General features: G+C 55.4%; 2 protein-coding genes across 3 annotated transcripts in view; one reads left to right on the plus strand and one right to left on the minus strand.

Moving 5' to 3' along the window:
• GAS8 (growth arrest specific 8) overlaps window positions 1–18,346 on the minus strand; it is a 37,534-nt gene extending 19,188 nt beyond the window's left edge. Inside the window, exon 1 of the mRNA XM_036303365.1 lies at window positions 18,146–18,346. The gene's annotated coding sequence lies outside the window, so the exon portion shown is untranslated. The remainder of the gene's footprint in view (window positions 1–18,145) is intronic.
• On the plus strand, window positions 159–9,210 carry DBNDD1 (dysbindin domain containing 1). 2 transcript variants are annotated; one of them, XM_036303384.1, is made up of 4 exons: window positions 159–380; window positions 6,420–6,569; window positions 6,910–7,021; window positions 7,912–9,210. In XM_036303384.1, exons 2-4 carry the CDS (start codon window positions 6,459–6,461, stop codon window positions 8,067–8,069), a joined length of 381 nt encoding a protein of 126 aa, XP_036159277.1. In that variant the 5' UTR covers window positions 159–380; window positions 6,420–6,458; the 3' UTR covers window positions 8,070–9,210. The 2 variants fall into 2 exon arrangements, with proteins under 2 accessions (XP_036159277.1, XP_036159275.1); XM_036303382.1 differs by having other exon boundaries at window positions 170–380; window positions 6,881–7,021.
• Window positions 18,347–18,348: the final 2 nt, after the last annotated feature.

The raw sequence follows: 18,348 nt of genomic DNA on the forward strand, positions 1-18,348 counted from the left end.
AGCTGGCGCCCCATAAATATCTGGGGGTGAGCAATGAACGGAATTCAGCGCAGCTGCGGGACGAGTGTGCGCGCGGGGCTGGGAGGGCGCGGTCAGGTGCGGGAGGGTCCGCGGGCCCGGGTCCGACAGGGGGCGCGCGCGGGCCGGGCGGGGCCGCACCTGTGCGCGGGGCTGAGGGAGGATGGGGTGGCAGGGGCCCCGGAGCAGCTGCGTGCCCCGCCCCGCGGGCTCCTCCCCGCCGCAGCGGCCCCCCGGCTGCTGCCCGATGCGCTGCGCCGGGAGCCGGGAGCCGGGCCGAGTCGCCGCCGCCGCCGCTGCAGGGCCGCCTGGTCCGTGAGGCCGCGGCTGCATGGAGCCTCTGGAGGGCGCCCGCCCGGGAGGTGAGTGCGGCCCCAGCCCCAGGACCCCAAGCCGCGCTTCCCCGCAGCAGCCGCACCCCTTGTCCCGGGGACGCAGCAGCCGGGCCGCGAAGACCTCTAGCCGCGCCGGGTCCGGCCGCCCGGGATGGGGCTCCTCCGCGATCGGCAGGGCCCCCAGACCCGTCCTGTCCCCCGGTCCTTGGCGCTCGGGCAGCCGCGCCTGCCTGCTTCTGGGTGGGGGACCAGAGTTTCCCCCAACCCCTCCCAGCCGAGCCGTGGGTCCGGGAGTCAGGGGGTGGGGCGCGCCGGCCGGAGTTTGGGGTCCCGGGGGGCGCAGCGCCTCGGCAGTGTCTGCTTTGTTCGCTCCAGCAGCGGCTGCCGGGGCGCAGCGGGGACCCTGCAGCCCCTGGGCCCAGAGGGGGTCTGGGAGGGGTGCTGCCTGCGGGGGGTGGGGGGGTGGGGCCTGTGCGAGCCCCAGGGACCACGCGTCTGGGCGGGCAGGTGTGGACGGAGGGACCCTCCTCCAGCCGGTCCGCTGTCCTGACGGAATGAGAGAAAAACTGGGGAACCCCCTCCCAAGCCCGTTCAGAAAGGATTTGTGGGTGCCGTTCATCCGCCTGGGAGCCAGGATGCAAACGCAGAGCTCCAGACCGCCTGACCAGGCCGGGGTGCATTTGTTCCCTGGAGGTCCCATTCCAGGAGCCCCTCCCTGACCACACAGGGATCCGCTGGGGGTCCCCCGCGGCGCAAGCGGCCTCCCCTGGAACCAAACTGCTGGCCCGGAAGTGTCCCGGAGCCGTGGGTCCGTGCTCGTCTGCAGCCCTTGTTGGGCAGGTCCATGCCAGAGGGTGGCCTGGCCCGTTACCCTCCCTGCAAGCACCGCACACCAGGGGCTCGCGGTGCCGGGTCCTTTGTTTTGTCACTTCTGGGAGGGATCCAGCCTTTTCTCACAACTGACAGCCCCCCCCCACACACACACACACATACACACTTCCCAGGGGCAGCTTGAGAGCAAGGGCTGCGAGGTGAGGGCAGAGCCTCCGGGCCTTCGGGGCGGGGGCAGAGGAGCCTGGCCACCCTTCAGTCTTGGAGTCTCAGCTACTGGAAGCCCAAGATTAAGTCATCGGTGCACAGACGTGTTTACAGGGCCTGTTCTGTGCGGGGGGGGGGGGGGGGGCGGGGGGGGGGGCTGGGCTGGCTGCACGCGGCTGGTGTGTCCACTCCGTGGGGTCTCACCAGGTAGGTCACATGTGGGTGCTGTGACTGTCATCCTCTCAGTTCACTAACTTCTGTAAACTTTACTTTGGAGAGTGTAGAGCACACACAAAAGGAGAGAAAACTGTGGGAAAGCCCTGACTGCCACCTCCTGCTGCTCACCCAGACCCCACCAAGCCCCTCCCTTCAGCAGTCATTGGTAGCAAATCCAGACACAGTATTTCACCCACAACTGTCTCTGCAATTATCTCGAAAAGATAAGGTGTTTATAGAGCATCACTCATCTCATCTTGGACTTAAATGAATTAATATCTGAATCATCCAAGAGTGCAGATCAGAGTTGAAAAGATTAGGGGCTGTGGTGGGTAGTGTACTTCCTGAAGGACCTCAACTGTCGACTCTGGAAAACTACCCCACCCACAGGGAAAGAGAGAGGCTGAGCCTGGACGGGGTGAGGAGGAGGGGCACTGAGTCTAGGGACCAGGGCTGGGGAAATAGGGTGCCGGTGCCCCACTTCTGTGACATCTCTCCCTCGCTGCAGCCTTCTTTATGACATTCTTTTAATCATTTCATTACTGCGTTTGCTCGTGGGTGCGCACAGAGGGCCTCCTCGTTGATGCTGGTGCAAGGCCCTGGACACACAGAAGGGCACTTGAAATTTGGGCCGTTCTCAGCACAGTTGTGCTGGAAAATAGGTCAGCGGCATAGCACAAGGTAACCCTATCTACTCTACTCACATTAGCAATCAGGCCTGGGGGAGGGGGCAGACTGTGGCACCCCAACTTCAGTCTCCCCACAGGGTTTGTCCTGGGCATCAGAAACATCTGCTGGCCTCAGCCCTGGCTTGCATGACCCCCGCTTGTGGCTCCATCAAGCTGGCAACCACCCTGCCCACGCCTGCCAGGGCGCTCCCTGCTCTGCTGTGCCCCAGGAAGAGCAGTGGGTCTGACCTGTGGGACATGTGTCCCTTTGTCCTCCAGAGATCAGACTGATCGATCAGAGAGCCTCTTATTAACTACTAGAGGCCCGGTGCATGGATTCGTGCACAGATGGGGTCTCAGCCTGGCCGGCGATCGGGGCCATCTCGTCCAGTCCTGGGGGGAGAGACCACGGGAGGTGGGCCAGCTGCAGGAGGATGGCTGTGGGAGGGCCCTGACCACCAGGGGGCAGCTCCTGCATTGAGCATCTGCCCCCTGGTGGTCAGTGCGTGTCATAGCAACTGGTTGACTAGTCATTCAGTCAACTGGTCGTAATGGTCGCTTAGACACATATATATATATATACGGGTTTTTGGGCTCAGTCATTCCACAAACATTTATGGTGCACCTACCGTGCACTAGGGCAAGCCCAGATCCTGGAGCTCACACCCAGACCAGCCTCTGAGCCAGATGCCTGGCACACAGTAAGTAGGTGTACAGCATATGGTTCATGTCCTAAGTCATCCTGGCTTTGCTCTTTAATGCCAGCCAAAAATCACCTTTGTTTCCATTGACGATTTCAAAAATTGAGATATAAGTCACATGTCCTAAAATTCAGCCTTTTACAGTTTCCAATTTAGTATTGTTAGTACTTAAGTTGAACTTAAGATGGTTCAACTTAATGATTTTTTTACTTTACGATGGCAATCAGTGATAAGCATCCAGTGGAAACTGTAACTTTGAATGTTCAGTTTTGGTCTTTTCCAGAGTAGCGATACGCTACTGTCTCTTGTGGTGCTGGGCAGCTGTCGGCTAATGTACATGGTCTTCTGAGCACATTTGAGGTGTCTGGACTAAGCTACGATGCTCAGTACATTAGGAGTCTTACATGCATTTTTTAATTACAATACTTTCTTTTCTTTTTCAATCCTCACCCGAGGATATTTTTTCCATTGATTTTTAGAGAGAGTGGAAGGTAGGAATCACCCATGTGAGAGAGACACATCAATTGGTTGCCTCCCACATGCCCCCGACCAGGGCCAGGAGCCTGCAACTGAGGTACATGCCCCTGACCAGAATCAAACCCAGGACCCTTCAGTCCACAGGCTGATGTCTACCCAATGAGCCACACTGGCTAGGGACACTTAAAATATTTTCAACTTACGACAAGTTTATCAGGGTATAACCCCATCATAAGTTAGGGAGCATCTGTATTCACAAAGTTGTACAACCATCACCAACATCTACTTTTAGCTTTTCGGGAAAGAAACCCTGTACACACCAGCAGTTACTCCACATTCCACACACACCCCACCCACCAATCTACTCTGTCTTCTCTGATTTACTTTTCTACTCTATGGATTTGCCTGCTCCGGACATCTGCATAAATGGTGCCATAATATGTGGCCTTTTTGTGTCTGGCTTCTTGCACTCACCATGTCTTCAAGGTTCATCCACGTTATAGCCGGTGTCAGAGCGCCGTTCCTTTCTGTGGCTGAGTAGTATCCAGTGATGGATGGACCCCATTCTGTGTATCCGTCATCCACTGATGGACATCTGGGTTTGCTTTCACTTTTGCCTTTTGTGACGCTCAGTGCTGCTGTGAACATTTGCGTAGTGTTTGTGTGCACATGTGCTTTGGTTCTCTCGGGTTTGAGCGTCAGAGTGGAATGGCTGGACTGTGCGGTGACTCCGCACTTAACAGCTGGACTGTCTTGCATCATGGCCACATGCTTTACCTGACAAGATCAAGCCTGACCTTCCTGAGCTGCTCTGTCCCTGGCATCTGCAGTGGCACATCGACTCTTCACCTCCCTTTCCCTCACATTCTTCTAGCCCAGGACCAGTGTCCTCGATGGCAGAAGCTACATCTTCTTCCCCACAGCTTTGAGACAGATTAGGGCACCAGGATTTACAGAGACCAAGCACTGCCAAAAGGCGATGAAAATGACTCAAAAGACCAGACACACACTATATGCCATTGACTCCACAGCACACAGACACTTTGCTGTTTCTGGGATGTTGGAATTTTGTAAAATGTGCTCCTTACAGTCAGTGCCGCAGGCCACGGTGCTTGTGGAGTCTGTCCCAGGGGCTGTCCGAGCTCCTGCCTCCCTCTCTCTGTAAAGAGGCACGTGGGTGCTCCCAGTCCCCCCTTCCCTGCTAGATGGGCCAGGAGTGTGCTCTTTGGTTGAGGTCCTGCTGGGTCCCCCCAGCCCCCATCTTAGCCCCTGTCGTCTTCATCCTTCCCACCTGGACTGCGTCCCTTAAAGGTGCAACTAGCGGGTGCCCCTCTCAGCGCAGACCCTCCAGCACTGCACAGCTCGCTCCCTCAGAGTAGCAGTCAGCATCTACGGGATGTACCCCACCCCTGTCCCCTGGGCCTTGCCCTGTCCCTCAGATGTGACGCAGCTCCGGCCCACCTTCAGACCCCTGCCCCCAACAGAACTGCCTGTCCTCGAGGGTGGGATCATCCACTTGGTTCATGCTATGGCCCCGGCACAGAGTGTGCACTCAGGAAACCTTTGTTGGGTTGAAGAATGAATGAATGGATGCTTTCTTGCTAGAAGAGGGCCCCACCCAGCAACTGAGGGACAGGGCAGCTGTGAGCAGACCCCTGCCTCTATCCTTCCATCGTTCAGAAGTCCACTTCCGCCTGGGGCGGGCCCAGGAAACATATTCCAGCTTCCCTGCGGGCACAGGCAGGAGTCTCCTCCCTCCTCCGCCCCTGCTCCCAGCCCTGCACCATGACCTGGGAATGGAGGCTGAGAGCTCAGACTCCATGGTCCCCCGTGTGGTGCCTGCAGGGAGCTGAGCCACTCTCTAAAGCACAGCGCTCAGCGCTCCGCCCTCATGGCTGGTTGTGACATCCAGTTAGAGAGCAGAGCACTGGGCAGTGCCTGGCACAGAGCAAGTCTGAAAACCAAGAGGCATTGTCACTAGTTATCATGCCAGAGGCTCCAGCCCAGTCACCCCCCACAGGCCAGGTGTGGAAGTGTCTCAGTGTGACAGGCCCAGGACACTTACACCCGGTGCCACCCTCCCCTTGAGGACACAAAGCAAAGTGTCCTGCAGACCAAGGCCCCCAAGGGCTCCCTTGGCCCAACACCCCCAGCACAGAGCAGGATCCGAATCTCATCTCTCGTGCCCTCTGGGCGGGAAGGTGTCCTTGCCAGGCTGTGGGGGCCAGGACAGGGGTGGGTGTAACTCTACCCTCTAAGGATGCTCAGAAGCCACACTCCTGAGGCACCAGAGGTAGAAACCGAATCTCGAGCCTGTCCAGCCTGGCCTGCCCACGTGAGGGCAGCAGGGTGCAAAGCTGGACAGGCCGCCCGCGGGCAGCAGGTACGCCTTCCCTCAGCCCCATCCAGGACAGGTGGTACCCGTCCCGAGGTCAGGCGCACCGCCCAGCTCTGCAGCTGTAAGCCGGGACCCTCCAGACCCACATGTCCCACATGGTGGCGTCCAGGCTGCTGACCACAGTGGGGAGGACAGGCCCACCCTCACAAGCAGCTGTTGGCACCGAGAGCCCCAGTGGGGCCCCTCGTCGCGACGGCCGCAGCTGCTCCTGGGGCTTCATCCACTCTGACTCTGGCATCCACCCGAGGCATCGCAGAGCCCTGCTGGGGGCCCCCGGGTCGGCCCTGGAGTCTACCTGCTCGGCTGTGGGGTCCCAGGGGAACGTGTGGGAGCCTGTGTTCCTGCGGTCCCACCTCCACCAAGCACCGCTCTCAAGGGGCCTCCTGCCCTCACCTCACAACAAACTTAAATATGGAAAACGAGGAGCCTCCTCAGAGAAGCCCCCACCTCGTCTGGGGTCCTGGCCCGAGGCAACCCTGAGCACCCTGCTCACTGCCCAGCACCCATCAGGCAACTTCGCAAGTCCTCCTGCCTGTGTCCTGCGGGTAAAGCATTCTGTCTTTTGCAGAAATAGTTAAGGAGATTGAGGTGCCTCTGGCTGCCCTGGATGCCCCGGCCCTTGGGACAGGGGACAGCGGCCACTTGCCTGTGGCTGAGCAGGAGGAGGTGGGAGTCCCAATACCAGCACCAGGGCTCCTGCAGGTCACAGAACGGAGGCGTAAGTACAGGGGAGCTGCCTGGCATGTTCCATGGGGACCTGTGACCTATGGGGAGTGGGGACCAGGGGCCACATCCTGTCCAAACACTCCCCCAGTGTGGCGAGCACTGAGCTTTTCAAACTTTTGGCTCGCTGGGCCTCAGCTGTAGCATCTATAAGTAGGGCTCCCCAGAAGGCGTTTGGTCCTGAGTGTGGGGAGCAGAGTTGGGGGCCGTGCTGGGCTTTACCCAGAGCTCTGGGTCTCCCCTGGGCCTCGTGGGGGCAGGGGGCCCCACGGACGACTGCGCCAGTGACACGCCCCCTGCTCCCAGAGCCACTCAGCAGTGTGTCCTCCCTCGAGGTGCACTTTGACCTCCTGGACCTCACCGAGCTGACCGACATGTCCGACCAGGAACTGGCCGAGGTCTTTGCTGACTCCGATGATGAGAACCTGACGGGTGAATCACCAGCAGGTGAGGCTGGCACTGGCACACGATGGGCATTGGGGGAGGTCCTGGGGCCCGAGACCACTAAACACTGCTTCCCGAAATCCGTTTTTAAAAATAAGCTTATCTCAATTGCGTTTACGTATTTGCCACCACAGCACCATTTTATTCAACATTTCTGCCTTCTACATATCCATGTGCCTCCTGTTCCTGCTACCCCTCCTCAGTTCTGCTTTTCAAACACAACCAAAGGCCAAAGGCACAGACCCACTGAAGGAAGCATTTACTAAATGGCTCACTAGTTAAGCCCTGTTGGTTGGAGCTCAGTTGCCTGGAGCACCGTCCAGCACACCAAAGGGTCACCGTTTGCTTCCTGATCAGGGTACATACCTAGGTTGCGAGTTCGATCCCCAGCCTGGTTGGGGCGGGTGGGAGAGACAGCTGATCAATGTTTCTCTCTCTCCCTTCCCCTCTAAAATGAATGAGAATGTCCTCAGGTAAGGATTAAAAAAAAAAACAATCTAAAAAAGTCACAAGTTAAGCTGAACACAGAGGAGGTGCCATTCACCCAACCTGGCCCCACCTCAGCGCAGCCTGACGTGGTGTCCACTTTGGTTCCCAAGGAAGCGTTGTCCTGGGCCCAAGACCCCAAAAGCCTCAGAAACGGCAAGGCAGCCAGTGGGGTGAGTGGGACCAGGGACATTCCTCTCTCCCTGCTCAAACCACATGCAGGCGGGGCCCGGGGTCGGGGGTTCAGGCCCACACGTCCTCGTTGCTGGCACTCACATTTTCTAAGTGCCCAGGGGATCCCAATGTGTGGCCGACACTGTGTTGGGAAGCACACAGGGCCCAGCCCGGTATCTTCAGGAGAGACGCAGGACCCCAGGCCATGCTGACCCTACCCGTGTTCCCACCAGGCCTGCACCCACTGCCCCGGGCCGGCTGTCTGCGGTCCCCATCCTGGACTCGGGCCAGGGCAGAGCAGAACCGCGAGAAGCAGCACCTCGGCGACCCTGAGCGGCAGCCAGCGATTGTGGACACGTTTCTCACTGTGGAGAGGCCCAAGGAGAACTAGGCCAGGCAGCCCCGGGACCCAGGCAGAGGAAATGTGATGTTGCGGCTCCGTGGACACTCTGCCCACCCCACATGGCTCCAGGTCAGGGTCTCAAGGCACCCAGCACAAGCACAGCCCAGTGGCCTGATGTCCAATTCCTTCCTGGTCCCTGGATCAGGGCTGACAATGCCCGGGGATGAGACAGGAGTGGACTGGGCCTTCTGGAACCTTCTGTCCACAGGACTGGTGCTCTCATCTGTCACAAGGTTCCCGAGTGGATGCTGGGTGACGGGGGCATCTGAGCAGATGACTGCCGCTCTGCAAAGGCCCTGGGGTCTAGCCAAATACGTGGGTGGAAGAGTCAATCCTGAACATTTCCACCTTTATTTCAATCCTGTCCCCTTCCAGCCACCCAGGGAGCAATGCCAGCAATGGGGTTCCTCCCAGGCCCTAAGACCCTGCTCGTCCTGGTCCCTGCAAGACAGCGGGCCCACCCTCCTTAGCTCAGCACACCAAATACGGCACGATGCCTCAGACTGCTTGGGGGTGGGCCACATTCTTCCAGTCCCTTGCCCATGCGGCCCCATACCCTGTCGATGCACATCCTGGCCCAAGGGGTTGGAGGTGTGGGAGAACGTGGGCACAGCCCCTGGCCCCCAAATCAGGCCACCAGGCTCAGCTGCTCCCAACACTGCTTTTTATGTGCTAAAGGACAGGACAGGCTTCCGGTCTGATTGCAAGTCCAAGATTGGTTTGAAAATAAATGTGTGAGCTTGCTTTTTGTTCCCACGGAAACCTGCCCTGATCTGTTCCCCACTGACACCCCACTGAAATGTGCTCCTCCATAGGAGCCCTGGGCAATGGGCCCACTGTGCTTGGCTGGAGGAAGGTCCCCCAGGCAAATTGGCCTGAGAAATGCAGGTGGTTGCCTTCCACGTAGGGGCAGGAGACTCCCTCTCCTGCCACGTGATCAACAACAGCACGGGGACATTGACTGACCAGGCACAGTCAAGAATGCCCCTTAAAACCCAATCCTGTAAGGGTGGCCTGCCTGCACCACCACCCCGGGTCTCCCCCCACACACATCCATCCTTCCTGCTGCTGCGGAGCTAATTACAGTAGTGGCATTAAAACATCACCCGTCCTAAGCCCTAAGGCCCAACCACCGTCTCTTCCTTTGTAGCCGTCCCACAGTGCAGTGCGGGGAGGGTGCGAGCCAGGGGGCTCCGTTTTCTCCAGCCTAAGCCCCTGGGGCCTGCTGTGCTGCACTCAGGGTGGCTTATTTGGATCACCCGTCAGTGACAAGTGCCCTGGACCTTTAGTCATTACAGTGAAGATCCTGCCCCCACAGAGGCCTGGCCCTCCTGTGTGAGCCTCCCCCAGCCAAGAGCAGGTTTCCAGGAGCTCTAGGCCCAGAGCAGCAGGTCTTCACAGGGAGCCAGCCAGCAGGGATGGCCCCACTTGTGAGCAGAGGCCACCATGAGGCTGAAACCCCAGCCATTTTATTCACCTGTGAATCAAGGGCCCAGAGAACAGGCACCAAGTGCATGGCAGGTGGTTCCTCAAACCCTGAGCCACTGGAAGGTTCCTGGCCAGGTGTCCTGTGCACAGGCCCAGGAGCTGACAACAGAGCTCATGGGGAGGGGGCGGGCGCGATGGCCCAGAGAGGAGAGGGAGGGTGCAGCAGTAGGGGTACCAGGCGCTGGGCCCGCAACCCCGGGAAGAGGCGCTACGCTCCAGGCTCTGAACACCTCAACTGCCAATCTATAATAATAAACGCGTAATATGCTAATTAGACCAGACTTCCTTCCAGACAAAGCCGGGGCCGGGAGGGAAGCCCAGGTGCCAGCATCTGGGGGAAGGAAGGCCTACTCTTGCATGAATTTCTCTACGTGCTTCTCTAAACATGTCACACGTTAGTAAAAAGTTCAACAAGGACAGATCAGCGACACCAGCCTGCTGACCTGACCATGGACAGCTGCTCGCCATGTGGACACCTGATGTCCATCCTTGGGAAGGCACTCTGGACACCTTCAACCAACTGACTAGTTTCCCAAGCAGCTGAGCTGAGGATGGAAAGCCAGGCGGTGACCCTGCACGCACACGTACACACTCGCACATGCAGCACACAGCACAGCTGCTCACAGAGCATGTCCCAGCAGGACGCGTCCAGAAAACCCTGTTCCTCTCAACCACACGGAGCACCCACATCTGCCTCTACGCCAGTGCCCCGAGGGTCCCATCTCTTTGAGATTCTAAACGTAGCTCTAGAAAAAACATGGAGGTTGTTGGCGGACCCAAAGTCCCAAATTTTGGTTTGGAAAACAGTCCATGGCTTCTGTGTGCTGAAGTGAACTGCGTCCCAGGGTGGGGGCCCCCCAAGGGACATCTGCTCACCTCCGATGACCCTCTCAATGGCCTGCTCAAAGTGCTTCTGTTGCACAAAAGGACTCAGGTGGTGAGCGGCGATCAGGGCTGCTTCACTGCAAACATTGGAATATCAGCACCTGACCCGGGAAAGGAGAGACGGCTGCCACTGGTGCCCAGCGGGCTTCATCCCAGGAAAGCCTCCAGCCGAGAGACCAGAGGGAAAGCAGGTGAGCACCTGAAGGACACAGGAACTACCTTGTCATGACCACTGTTTTTAACTAGCTTTCTGGTTAAACATCTTATTAAGGTGCGAGTTACTTAACATAAAATCCACATCCCATTACACGTATAATACATCTGGTTCATCCATCACGCGCTGATGGACACGTGGGCGGTTCTGACGAATGCTGCCATGAACATCTGTATGGATACCGAGGAACTGCTGGGTCATATGGTGACTAGTCTACTCTTTGGAGAACCACCACACTGCTTCCCTCACCTGCACTACTGCACATCCCACAGCGTGTCTCCAACCCTTGCCAGCTCCCCCTTTTGTCCATCCTTTACAGCCAGCGGGTGGGTGTGAGGTGCTACCTCCCCGTGCTCTCGAGTTGCACTTTCCTAGTGACGAACAGCACTCAGCGCCTTCCCACGTGCTTTCTGGCCATTTGTGTATCTGTGAAAAAGTGTCTGCTCCGATCCTCTGCCCATTTCAGACTGAGCTCTTCACTGTGCTGACTTGTGACAGTTCTTTACAGATTCTGGATCTCATACCTTTATCAGAGGCAGGATTTCCGAGCGTTTTCTTCCAGTCTGTCGGCTGGCCTTTCACTCACTAGACAATGTCCGCTGATTCACAAAATTTTTTTTAATGTATTTTATTGATTTTTTACAGAGAGGAAGAGAGAGGGATAGAGAGTTAGAAACATCGATCAGCTGCCTCCTGCATGCTCCCCACTGGGGATGTGCCCGCGACCAAGGTACATGCCCTTGACCAGAATCAAACCCGGGACCCTTCAGTCCGCAGGCCAACGTTCTATCCACTCAGCCAAACCGGCTAGGCCGATACACAAAATTTTAATTTTGAAGGAGTCTAATTTATTTTTTCATTCCTTGCTTATACTTTCAGCATCATACTAACTAGGAAACCATTACCAAAAGAGGTCATAAAGCTTCCCCCCCTTGTTTCCTTCTAAGGCTTCATAGTGAGTTAACATATAGAAGGTGGTAGGGTCCAATTTCATTCCTGGTGTGTGAACATCTGACTGTCCCAGCCCCATTTGTTGAAGAGCCTGTTCTTTCCCCACTGAATGGTCTTCACATGCTGGACAAACTCACTGACCAGCGAGCTGTAGGCTTCTCTCTGCTGATCAGCCTGTGCGCCTGTCACACCACGTACTTTTCAGCTCACACTCACCAAACTGTCAAAGAGAAATGTCACCTCCTGCCCTCTAACCCTCAGGCTGGCAGTGGTGCCCAAGTGGGTGAAGCTGGGCTACTCAGAGGTCTCTGGTGGGCACTGCCCACAGTAGAGCTCGAAGCCTGGTCCAGAGCCCAAGACCTGAAGGTCTGTGAGTCAATTTCTTATGAGATGCAACTCTTTCTGGAAAAAGGACTCATAGCTTCTGTCCGGTCCTCAAAGGGTCCATGACACAAAAGGCACCAGCAGACAGACCCCACAGCCCGAATGGCCAAGGCTCAGTTTCCTCAAAAGGACACCCTGAGCCACACCCAAGCCCACACCATGCCTGTTCCCCCTGCTGGCCCTGGGCTTCAAAGAGGCAGCTGCATCTGACCCCAAACCTGTTTGAGTTGCACTTGTTTTAATTATTTAAGTTGATGTTATGTAAACTAATAAAAGAGGAGTAAAGAAAGTTGTTTCTTCAAAACCTAATTTGAAGGCTTATTGCTGAAAAAAGAAATGTGTCAAATTGGGTAGGTGAGCCCTAGCCGGTTTGGCTCAGTGGATAGAGCGTTGGCCTGTGGACTAAAAGGTCCCAGGTTCGATTCCGGCCAAGGGCACATGCCCGGGTTGCAGGCTCGATCCCCCCTAGTAGGGGACATGCAGGAGGCAGTCAATCAGTGATTCTCTCTCATCATTGATGTTTCTACCTATGTAGCTCTCTCCCTTTCTCTCTGAAATCAATAAAAATAATTTTTAAAAATTGGGCAGGTGAGAAAACTATAAATGGGTAAGAAAAATTCATGAAAACATAGATTCTGCACTCAGATGGCTTCAAAGTCCTCACTTCAATTCAGAGAAACAAAACTGTCACCAACACATGGTTCATGCAGGACATTCAGCAGAGGATCACGGCTACTGGGACCAAACTCACAGGAAGAGAGACAACACAGACATGCAATTAAGTTAAAAATAAACACACCACACAGGGGTATGTTCCACTGCCTCACAGGGAAAAATAACTCACTGTGCTCTCAGGTCGATCAGGTGAGAAGACTGTCACTGCTCAACTCTGCAAATGCTATCTACACTCTCTAATGTGATTAGTAAAATACATCAGCATCACAGAAAGCTGTTGTCAACTACCTGTCAACCCTGGACCACAGGGACCTCTGTGATGCTGGAGCAGTACTGCATTTTCTGAAATCGATACCTTTGGAATTTTGGCTCCTAAGTCCTGGTACTGTTTAGGATTCTTGAGAAAATTCACAAACTCCATAATCTCCACCTTGGATTCTTCGCAACCAGCTCCATCTGCAAACCGCATGTCGATGCTGTTCTTTAGGATCTTGGCCGGGGTCTCACCAGCACTGAAGAGGTCCCTTCCTCATCAGCCACGCCCAGTCCCCATTGCGCCCCTACTCGCAGCATAGAGGATGCCAACCAGGAGAAGGGTGGGCACCAGGCTTTGCAAGAAAGAGCTAGAAAACCCAAGAAAACCACTCGTCAGAAGAAAGGCCATAAATACTACCTCAGGCCACGGAGAGTCAACAGTTCTGGGACTGCTTTTTTTATATAATTTATTTTTATTGATTTCAGAGCGGAAGGGAGAGGGAGAGATAGAAATATCCATGATGAGAGAGAATCACTGATCGGCTGCCTCCGACATGCCCCTCACCGGGGATCAAGCCCACAATCCAGGTATGTGCCCTGACTGGGAATCGAACCGTGACCTCCATAGGCCCACACTCAACCACTGAGCGGCTGGAACTGTTCTGATACACAAAAGGGAGGGGTTTCTTTAAAAATGGGGATAGCCCTGGCCGGGTTTACTCAGTGGTTAGAGCGTCACTCAGCAGACCAAGAATCTCGGGTTCAATTCCCGGCCAAGGGCAGGTACCTCGGTTGCAGGTTTGATCTCTGGATCCTGGTAGGGGCACGTGCGAGGGGCAGCTGATGGATGTTTCTCTCTCACATCAATGTTTCTATCTCTTCTCTTCTTCCCTCCCTCTTTTACACTCGTTCTAAAAATCAATGAAGAAAATGTCCCTGGGTGAAGATTAACAACAACAAAAAAGTGTCAAAGTCTGTCCGTGGCACCAAACCTTCCCCCAATTCTGAAGGCTTTTCATCCCACCCACGTGGGCCTGCTGGGCTTCGCCTACGGTTGGCCGTGTGGCGGGGCGGGGAGCACGCCCAGCAGACCCAGAACGGCTTCCTCACAGGCGCGTCCTGCCCAGCCTCGTGTTCCACTTTTTTAACCTACCGGATCACTTCTTTCCTCAATGAAAACAGAGCTAACGAACTATTTTCCTACTACAGACATTAAAATTATTAGCAGACGCCCGAGCCGGTGTGGCTCAGTGGATAGAGCGTCGGCCTGCAGACTGAAGGGTCCCAGGTTCGATTCCGGTCAAGGGCATGTACCTTGGTTGCGGGCACATCCCCAGTGGGGAGCGTGCAGGAGGCGGCTGATCCATGTTTCTCTCTCATCGATGCTTCTAGCTCTCCATCCCGTAAAAAATCAATAAAACATATTTTTAAAAAATTATTAGCAGACGCCAGACGCGCTTGAAGAAAGCACAGTCCACACCGCTCTGCCCGGAACCAGGCGCCCGTGCTGGAGCCCTGTCACTCTCCCGTCACTCTCACGGGTGTAGACCATTGCCGCCTGGTTGGGAGGCTTGATGCCAAATCCACATGAGCAGTCTCCAGGTTCCGCTCAAAGGTGTCAACGCTGCGGATGTTAAACCACACAAACCTCTGTGGAATCGAGGTGCGAGCAGTGTGAGGTGCCCTCCCCACAGCCACCGCCTCACTCGCCAACTCCACTTCCTGCAAAGCAGAGCCTAGTTCTGCAGGTGAGTCTGCTCACGACAGGAGGGTCCCCTGTCCTGACCAATAACCACGGGTCTTAGGTTTTAGACGGAAATAGAACATTCTGTCCTTGTCCCTTGTTTTTGCCTTTTTATTCTTCTCTCCTCACAAACCTCGCTTGGTGGTCCTCACATATGACTTGGCAAACTCAATCCTGTCTGCTTGGAAGGCTGCTAGTGATGCATGTCACATGAACAGGGGTTACTGTGGGGGGTAAATCAAAAAAGGCATTTCTCTGAAAAATACAAAGCTACGCTTTACATGAAAACAACTGGAATCAGTCTTGAACCCAGCCCTCACCTCGGGTGATGTACCAGGGGCAAGAATAAGACGCATAAACTGTTCACGACTCCCAGCCAGTCCACCTAGCAGAGAAGAGAAACCCAGTCAGAAGAGCTGAGGTGCTGACAGGATGCTCAGCAGCTACCAAGGGCCTCGGACATGTTCTCCCCACACAGACGGAACTGTACCCGAGACAGCTAACACTCTCCAAATACATCTAAGGGTTGTTTTCCTACTGACGTGGACAGTTTTAACCTGGGGTATGTATGTACCTATTTCCATTTTAATAAACAGGATCTAATTCAAGAAGAGGAATTAGAATTTGAGACATCAGAGCACTAACATCCCACCCTGGCTCTAAAACACAAAAGGACCAGGAGCGAAAGTCTTCTACTGACGACACAGGGAAGCCTTATATCCAGAGCCCATTCAGTAACACTCTTACCACCCAGCGACGTGGCTGCAGAGACCACAGGAGAAAGATGCCGATGAGAATAAAGACGCAGCCCCAGTGGCCCACAGGCTGCTGTGCCTCTGTACCCAGCCATCGGGGAGAAAAGCCCTCTGGAAAGCAACCCAAGGACACAGCGAAGGGATGCAAACTGAGACAGTGAGCTCATGCACCAACACAGGCCAGGAGGCCCCGTAACAGGCCAGCCGTGGTCAGCACGAGATGGGGATCGCCTTCTGGAGACCGTGACTTCCCACTGACTTCTCTGCAGGAAGCAGGTCTCATGTTTACACTCACAGGAAACAACGAGGTGTCTGAACGATCACTACTGAGGTTTTGGGATGCTCCAGCCTTTTATTCCCAAATAGGCTCTCCACTAAAGAATGGCTGTTCCAGGCCAAGACCTGGAAATGCATTTGGAGCTCAAGGGTGTCTATGCACAAGTCTACTTCTTTCTGGGATACCCTAGGCAGCATCAGGTGACCTCCTCGGAACCATTCGGGGGGGGCGGGGAGAGGACTCAGCCCTCATTCACATGCTAAGCATTTCCAGCTCACAGACCCTCTAAGTGAGCAAGACCAGGTACTTAGTCTCACTGAGCAAGAGGCTGCCCCACCAAGCACTGCAGGACTGAGCACAGGGCTGCCTATGTGAAGGGCAGGTGTGCGCCAAGCTAACTGCGGTTTCTACACTGTCTCAGTTCTGCTTTCCAAATACGAGGCTCAGCCTGGTGGGTCCTCGGATGTGCAGAAAAAGAGGTTTGTTCCCACGCCTCCCAACAGAGGCAGCTTCCTTCTGAAAGAGTTTCCTTTCACCGTCTTTACTGAGTATGGAATCTGTGAAGATGTGGAGGGGCTGTGTGAGCCAGAATGGTAAGAGCTTAGTGTGGCTCAATATGGAAGCTGCACAAGGGGGGAGGCATGGGCATCAGAGTCATCACACACCTGTTCCCTGGTTCACCCCCCGCCCCCCCCCTCCCACACACACACTGTGGGGAAGACACTGGGGAAGCCGCACTGGGTTCCTGGGAAACTTGCGCTGCCAATAATAGGTAGTTACCTCTGGGTGGTTTGGAACAGCCGCTGGGAAAATGGGAAAATGACAGCAGTTATGTGGGCAGAACCAGCGGCTGAAAGCAGCTGCCTTGGAGGCACTGAAAGGAAGGTGGGAAAGAGGATTCGCTTCTGAACTGGACTGCATTTGCTCACAGTGGCCCTTACAGGTGTGCAGGGACAGGGATCAAGCCCGAGGGGTAAGCTTGCTGCCTTTATTTGTCTGCTTAAATACCCCTTTTAAAAATTATTCCAACAGGAACTTTACTGCAGGAAGACATAAAATACTTTTATTGCTGCAGCTGTCAAAGAAAACTCACCGTTTCTTGACCGAGGCATTTTTGGCAACTGAAACTATTGCAGCCTCAAAAACAAACACAATTCTAAGACTAAAATTATGTGAAACTTAAAAACCAAAGGATACTACATAATTTATATATGATCAACCAAAGATTAGTGTTTTTGTCAGGCCAAGGAGAGCAAACCCTCTTGTGTACCGTTTCTTCAGTCCTCAAAGAGGAAAACTCGTTTTTACCATAAGCTGCTAATACCTGCATCAGTTAAAGACAGAACTAGATACAATTAAAAAAAATTTTAATTGAGCGAAAGAGGGAGACATCAATTTGTTGTTCCACTTCTTTACACATTCAGTGGCTGCTTCTTATATGTGCCTTGACTGGAGTTCGTACCCGCAACCTTGGTGCATCAGGACAACGCTCTACCCAACTGAGTAACCCAGCCAGGGAAGAACGAGAGATAATTTAGGTTTTTCACTACAGTAGGTCAAAAGCCAATATAGTAAAAACAATCACAATAAGAGCCACCATAACCGCCCCCCCCAAAAAAAAAAATCAGAAATCAAGGTATCTTTCTTGTATCAAAACCCAGAAACTGCACATAGGTGCATTAGGGGAAAAGAATCAATGTGATTACTGCCCTCTGGGGTGTATCAATAAAAAAAAACCACCTAACCGTGGAGTAACATTTCAGATTCTAAGCCAGGGGAAGGGGTGCAACACAGAAGTTAAAAGTGGAGGAGCTGGAGCAGGACAGGAACTGCAAGGCGCGGGGAGCCGCTGGCCGGCTCTTGGACAGGAGGTTGCAAGGCGCCCACCTGCAGGCCAGGTGTGGGTTCAGCGAGAGTCTGTGCGGCGCAGCACCGAGGCCCCAGGGCTCCACGAGAGGCGGCTGAATTAGAAACTCTAACGATTCACAAAACTCTTTCGCGCCCATTATCTCCACCGGTGCGGAGAGCAACTCTGCGAGGCGGATCAGGCCGAAGAACATCCGTGGAGCCCGGGCAGAAACGCCCTCGCGTCGGAGCGCGGTGCCGGGAGGAGCGGGACTCGAACGCAAGACGCTCAACCTGGGCTCTTTGCAGCCAAAAAAGGAGGCGGGCACCTGCTGAGGTTGCCCAGGGAGCCCGCGGTGGGGACCGCTGAGAAGCGTGGAGGGCCCTCGGGGCTCGGAGGGCGACGGGTTAGGACCAGGGGCAGCCGAGGCGGCAGCGGGACGGAGCTGAAGCTGCTCTTGCTGCGTTTCTCACCTCCTCATCCTGGCCCCCAAACACCATCCACCCCCGCCCCCGTCCCCCGCGCTGGCCGGCGCACCCCGATGGCGTCACCCGCCTCCCGGAACCGGCGGGCAGCGCCTCCCCGCTCACCTGCGGAGCTATTTCGGAGGCTCTGACGCCAGACCCGGCCGTTCCGCCGGGTCCCGGGCCGCCGCGGCATCTCCACAGCTCGGGGAGCGGCCGCCACCAGCCGCTGCGCCATTAGCCGCGACCACACGCCGCTGGGGGGCGCGCGCGCGCAATGCAGAGGCCGCCGACAGGCTTGGGAGCTGTGCGCATGCGCAATGCAGTGG

The sequence above is a fragment of the Myotis myotis genome, unplaced genomic scaffold, assembly GCF_014108235.1.
Source record: "Myotis myotis isolate mMyoMyo1 unplaced genomic scaffold, mMyoMyo1.p scaffold_m19_p_37, whole genome shotgun sequence".
Lineage (NCBI taxonomy): Eukaryota > Metazoa > Chordata > Mammalia > Chiroptera > Vespertilionidae > Myotis > Myotis myotis.

Coding starts and splice junctions, on each gene's coding strand:
- DBNDD1 (XM_036303382.1), top strand. CDS start 350: ATGGAGCCTCTGGAGGGCGCCCGCCCGGGAG. Junction 381..6,419: donor GGAGGGCGCCCGCCCGGGAG/GTGAGTGCGGCC, acceptor TGTCTTTTGCAG/AAATAGTTAAGGAGATTGAG. Junction 7,022..7,911: donor GACGGGTGAATCACCAGCAG/GTGAGGCTGGCA, acceptor TGTTCCCACCAG/GCCTGCACCCACTGCCCCGG.